The sequence below is a fragment of the Oratosquilla oratoria genome, chromosome 5 (assembly GCF_046742065.1).
Source record: "Oratosquilla oratoria isolate Oo_2021 chromosome 5, ASM4674206v1, whole genome shotgun sequence".
In the NCBI taxonomy this organism is placed as follows: Eukaryota; Metazoa; Arthropoda; class Malacostraca; order Stomatopoda; family Squillidae; genus Oratosquilla; species Oratosquilla oratoria.
The window spans coordinates 65,713,365-65,720,178 of record NC_134781.1 but is presented as its reverse complement, the minus strand read 5'-3'; the positions used below and the strand labels follow the sequence as shown (position 1 = coordinate 65,720,178).

The 6,814-nt window shown below is 39.2% G+C and overlaps 1 protein-coding gene across 2 annotated transcripts; it reads right to left on the bottom strand.

Annotated features, from left to right (window-relative positions):
- Window positions 1-3,201: 3,201 nt before the first annotated feature.
- LOC143025257 (uncharacterized) lies at window positions 3,202-5,816 on the bottom strand. Of its 2 annotated transcripts, none has more exons than XM_076184719.1 (3): window positions 5,369-5,816; window positions 4,701-4,955; window positions 3,202-3,578 (listed from the first exon to the last, which is right to left on the bottom strand). In XM_076184719.1, the coding sequence occupies exons 1-3, from the start codon at window positions 5,381-5,383 to the stop codon at window positions 3,285-3,287; spliced, it is 564 nt and encodes a 187-aa protein (XP_076040834.1). In that variant the 5' UTR covers window positions 5,384-5,816; the 3' UTR covers window positions 3,202-3,284. The 2 variants fall into 2 exon arrangements, with proteins under 2 accessions (XP_076040834.1, XP_076040833.1); XM_076184718.1 differs by having other exon boundaries at window positions 4,689-4,955; window positions 5,369-5,784.
- Between the last annotated feature and the right edge of the window lie 998 nt (window positions 5,817-6,814).

Here is a 6,814-nt window from a genome sequence, read left to right as displayed (position 1 = left end):
AAATCGAATGTAACTAATCTATAAAAACAGGATATCCTAGAGTCATTTTCAATATGAACACCAAGTCTATGATATGTTCTGATACCCATGTTGGTTTCTATGTATCAATAAAGTCTTCAACTTCACTTGCAATTTTTTCCATTATCGAATCATAAGTTGAAATCGTCACATATAAGTCTGCTTTAGGTTGTCTATTATATTCTGTAATATGTTTAATTTATTTATATAATTTCTTTGGCTAATATTCTGTGGACTATATAGAGTAAATAGTCTAATGATTTTATTGGTATACTTCATCTGGTTGATATTTGTTTCATAGAGGGGGTATTTTAGAAGTCGCTTGTCCTTTGTTTTGGCTAGACAAAGAAATGGCATCTAGAATGAGGTCATAATAATTATATATTTACTCCGGGAATATATATATGAATATATATATATATGTATATATATATATATATATATATATATATATATATATTTATATATATATATATATATATATATATATATATATATATATATATATATATATATGTTTTTAAGTATAATCGCAAGACCAAATTTAAGTAGCCTTACGTATTTAGAAAAAACATCATTAGAATATGTTTCGATGGAGATAAGGTTGAGAGAGCACAGACAGCAAAAGAGAGATCAATGCTATGACTAATACTGCAGGACAGGAAGAGGGCAAGTTGGGTAAGACGGCAGACTGGATTGAAAGGTAGTGTAAAGTCACTAAAGAAGCAAAAATTATTTTGGGCAGGTATCGGGGAAGGTGGATAATAGATGAAGGAAGTGAGTTATTGACTGGACACCGTGCGGTGTTAATTATAGCTGAGAGAAAAACAAAATCAGCAGGTAAAATTCCAGAACCACGCAAACACTGATACTTGACAAGAAACTTCCATTGTCCAATAGCTCCTATCCTAATATAACTTAACCTAACCTAACCCAAAGCAACCTAACCTAACCTAATCTAGCCTAACTTAACCATTCTTTTTAGAAGAAATAAAGTTTTCAAATACGAAAAAGAAAGAAATGAAAAATGCGTTTGCGTGATACTGGAATAGAACCGAACAGCAAATGACTACACGTTCCAACTTCTAGTGATGGTAACGTACTTTATAGATTTTGTTACTGATTCATACAGTACCTATTTATTATCGAGGCTTCCGTTTTATGTCAGGGCGACCTTTGTTCTGAATGGAAACCTAAGTCATCATCCAGAATAAAAGGTCTGTAAAATACGTTGTCATTGCGAAGTTCCTGAGGCATCTTTCCAGGCGTCCTTCTTAATCCTTTATCTACGTTTTCTCTTCCTCTAGGGGTATATCAACTTGACCTTCAACAAACATCCCGGTAAGAAAGAGAAGGAAGACAGGGAGGAGAAGGAGGTTTAGAAGAAGAGAGAGGAGGAGGAGAAGAAGGAGGAGAAGGAGGAAGGAGGAGGAGGAGGAGAAAGGAAGGAAGGAAGGAAGGAAGAGGGTACGAGTTCCTGTATATGGTGTGAGGCGGAAGTAACCTTGACATTGGAATTCCCGGCAGCTGATGGTGGGTCTGGAATGGCTTTGCACAGCGCGAGACTCCTTGCAAAGTCCAAGGGTCAACCTGTCCAGTTCTTTGGCCTTTCCCCATTTCCAGGAAGAATTCCCGGCGGATAAAGATGCTTCTAGAGCAGCTCTGTACAAAGACCAAAGGTCAGGTTGTCTAGTGTTTTTGGTCTTTATCTATAGCTAGGGCTTAAAAAGAAATTATATATATATATATATATATATATATATATATCATATAGATATGCATATGTATATATATATATATATATATATATATATATATATATATATATATATATATATATATATGTTGTTTTTAACTTATTTACTTATTTATTTGTTTATTTATTTTTCCTCATACCAGCCATGTAAATTTCTTCAGCAGGATAAATCAGTGTCACGGTTACCCCGGTTATTTGGAGAATCTGTTGAATATGGGATCAGTTCTTAATAGCCAGACAGAATCTCCCAGTGGCAACCGCCATCATTTCAGACGCACAACGCTCCGAAGCGGTTCGCCGGTATGACTTTCAAGACTTCTGCGGTAACAGATCACGTTTTCAGTTTGATCGTTTTCCATCCGATAACTTGACGTTTTCTTTTCTTTTTCTTTTTTCTTTTTTTCGAGATTTCTTATCACTTCACAAATAATAGTCGACGGGATGTGTGTGTGTGTGTGTGTGTGTGTGTGTGTGTGTGTGTGTGTGTGTGTGTGTGTGTGTGTGTGTGTGTGTGTGTGTGTGTGTGTGTGTGTGTGTGTGCCTGCGTGTGCGTGTGTGTGCCTGCGTGTGCGTGTGTCTGTGTGCGTGTGTGTGTGTGTGTGTGCGTGCGTGCGTGCGTGTGTGTGTGTGTGTGTGTGTGTGTGTGTGTGTGTGTGTGTGTGTGTGTGTGTGTGTGTGTGTGTATATGTTTGTGTGTGTGTGTGTGCGCGCGCGTGTATGTTTATGTGCATATGTGTACCATGTTCTGACAGAGGAGACCAACAGTACCTTTATGAAAACTGCATTTTCATAGGTTTTACAGTCCAGTATTGCCTTGACTAGATATTTCTTTATCTTATTATTTGTGATGAAGCTCTGTGGTGTGCCCTTTGGTATCTCCATGTTGATGCTTTGCAAAACAGGATGTTATCTATATTCTCCCATTATACACCTGAAGACGACCGCTAAGTAGGAATCGAAACGTTGGCATCACAACAAGGTTTCTCATTCAAAGATGTTTTATTTTGTTTTCTAATTATGCTTCTTGGGATTCAGCTCTTTTCTAATACTTATGGGTGTATAATACGTACAAATGCATATGTAAACAGGAAGGAGTTGTTTAGCCTTTAACCGTATTATTAAGAACTATACATTTTCCATGGTTGCTGTTTTTTTTTTTTTTTTTTTTTTTTTTTTTTTTTTTTTTTTTTTTTTTTTTTTTTTTTTTTTTTTTTTTTTTTTTTTTTTTTAATTAGATTAGATTTTAGTTCTTGGTTTATACGTACAAAACACCTTGCTCTATGGCAACTGATGCTTTACCTAACCTCGGAAGAAATATTCCTTAGGAGAAAACACGCTATGGAGAACTGTTCATCTGTGACCTTTCTTGCAGTCCATGTACATATACAAAAAGGGCTAAAGATCAAGTATATTGAAAAAAAAATCTGTTGAAAAATGGTAAATCGTTTAATGACTCTACATAGACCAGACTTGATAAGTAGCAGTGCTTGTTAACTGCTGACGGCGGGAATCACTTGGCCGGGGCACCATAAGCCGGGGCAGGGGCGTGGTACACGGGTGTTGGCGCGTGGTACGCAGGAGCTGGCTTATACTCGGGATACTTGGCCTCGCCCTCGTACTTGACCTCGGCCACGTAACCGTTGTGGTGGTCAGCCGTGTAGGTGACGATCTGGGTACGTCCGTCGGGGAGGAGGACCCGGTACTCGCCCTTGACTACATTGCCGTCAGAGTTCGAGGCATGGGCGAAGTCGTTGCCCGTGTAGTCGTCCTTGACGGCGTAGGCAAAGTCGAAAGGCATGCCCTTCTGCAACGAGAAGTAAACTTTTTTGAGTACATTCGGAGATACTTCTTCGGCAGACTGAAGACGTTCTTTTGAAGAACCCTTCTCACACGAAGACAAATCACTGGAATACTTAACTTATTTTGATACATTTTTTAACATTTTATACCAAAAAAGCATCTTCTTAATGTATCTTTACGATGTAAACATTGCCAATACTTTCAAACATCTCTAGCATCAATCCTGTGCGCATACATAATTATCCAAAGAGATGTGGAGGCTAGGGCGCTCTCGCCAATGGACGCAAGAAGGCTCAGTTGCTTGCATGCAAGCACCCTCACGTGCACACACACATGTACGCACGCACAAACATGCACCCGCACACACATGCACCCACACACACACGCGCGCGCGGACACACACATACACTCAAACACACACGCACATACGAACACACACACACACACACACACGCACATACGAACACACACACACACACACACACACACACACACACACACACACACACACACACACTCACACACGTACACACCCACACACACATGGGCATAGACAAACATACATGGTACACATACACATACATAAACATACAAATACACGCGCGTACTGTTGTGGTAGAGTGCGTGTTGTCTTTGTCTTCCCATACGAGAAGGCTGAGTTCGAGCCGTACTAAGGGTTTGAAATCTCTTCTAACATAGTAAACCATAAATATCTCCCTTGAACAAAGGGGTAGGGCGAGTGTGTTTAGGTTACAGCATTGCCCATAGATCACTATATTCGAGCTCTGGAACCTCATTCGGGAGGGTAATAGCTGTCGAACAAAGATCCAGCACGTGATGAAAGTCCAAGATAAATCACTCATATACACACGCACACACACACACACACACACACACACACACACACACACACACACACGCACACGCACACACACACACACACACACACACACACACACACACACACACACACACACACACACACACACACACACACACACACACACACACACACACACACACACACACACACACACACACACACACACACACACACACACACACACACACACACCTAACAGCACGAGTACCAATCTACGAAAAAAATTCTCACCTCATGTTTCACCTCGTAGGTGGGCGCAGGGGCATGATAGACGGGAGCGGCGGTGGTTACAGGAGCGTGGTAGACCGGAGGAGGAGGAGGAGGAGCGGGGGCGTGGTAGGCCGGAGCGGGGGCATGGTAGGTTGGAGGAGGGGGAGGGGGTGGGGGAGCATAGACGATGGGGTTCACCGGGGCACTGTAGCCGTACCCTGTCGGGGCAGGAAGCTTGTCGGCGAGGGACTTCGTCAACGCCACTGCCATGCAGGCCGCTAAGAGAATCTGTGGAGGAAAGAAGGCCGATACAAGAAGAGATTACTTCGAGATCTCGGCAGACTCTGTCTCCCGGAAGAGTCTGTCTTCATCGGCTATATCAGTAGCGCCGAGGGTGAACATTCTAAGCTTTGTTTTTCTTTAATTTCTTTCTTTCTTTCTTTCTTTCTTTCTTTCTTTCTTTCTTCTTTTCTTTTCTTTTTTTAACGCTAGAAATCGCTCCTAAAGTTTAGTAATATTGAAACTCAATATTAAAAAACCCACACCCATGTCAGGGGTGGGGAGGGGGTGTGGATTATAATATTGAGTTTTAATGTTGGCAAACTTTAGGAGCGGATTTTTTTAAGGCACTTGAAGCCTTCACTAGCGATGCTACTATATCATATCACAGAAGTTAAGGAAGAACCCCCGGTTTTGCTTACCTGGTTGAGAGCCATCGTTGAGACTTGCTACCTGATGAGTAACTGTTTTGTTGTTCGTTTGTCTCTCCCTTATATATACCACCCTTCACGGAACACAGGGTCATCCTTGACGCCATGTGCGTGTTGACGTGCGTGAGTGAGTGCCGGACCAATGCTATGGGTGGGGCCCGCCAGCCGCAGGATGGGGACCCATTGAAGTGACAGGGAGACTTCCTCCTATGAAGACGATATTACGTCATCATCGGTGACAATCTCGTCAATAGCTGCAGTCGAGTGAGCGGTGTGTACAAAATATATGTAAGAACTCATGATTCAGTAGACGCTGAATTGAATGAGATCGTAATGTGATATCCGGAAGGTCTGTAAATAGCATTATTGTGGTATTGTGGTGAATGGTTTCCTTGAGACAGTCTCAGGGAAAGAAGAGGGAATAAAGAAAATGAGTAGAACAGACGGAAAAATAAAGAGGAAAGAGAAACGATTTTGTAAGAAAAGTGAAGAGATTTCTTTAAGAGTTAGAACAGAAGGACGGGGAGCTGATCTGTGTACATTACCCAAAGAACAAAGATTCAGTGATACCTGAGGATTTTAGTCAGAGGATAGCAAGCCACCTTCTTCATCTGAAGAAATTTGAACCCGAAGATTTCCTGTCTTCTTGTGCTAAAAATATATTGAAAAGGCTAAATTACCAGTCTTCTTAAAAAAATGTACATGTACAGGTATATGAAATAAGATGATAATAATAATGATAATGATAATGATAATGATAATGATAATGATAATGATAATGATAATGATAATGATAATGATAATGATAATGATAATGATAATGATAATGATAATGATAATGATAATGATAATAACGATAATGATAATGACAATGGCAATGGTAATGACAATGATAATAACAATGACAATGACAATGACAATGACAATGACAATGACAATGACAATGACAGTGACAGTGACAGTGACAATGACAGTGACAAGGACAATGACAATGACAATGATAATGATAATGATAATGATAATGATAATGATAATGATAATGATAATGATAATGATAATGATAATGATAATGATAATGATAATGATAATGATAATGATAATGATAATGATATTGATAATGATAATGATAATGATAATGATAATGATAATGATAATGATAATGATAATGATAGCATTAACAATAATGATAATCGTAATGATAATAATCATAATAGCAATAATAATGATTACGTTAATAACAATAATGATAATGAAAATAATGATGATGAATAAAACAGGAATATTGTGTGTGTTCTTACTCCTACGCCTATTTCTTAGGTGGAAAAAAAAAATTAAGAGTAGAGCGTTGACTTTTTCTGAAAAGTAAACGAGACAATAAGAAATAGAATTTTTTTTTCTAGATTAAACAGTATCAAAGTTGTTAACAATCCTAACATT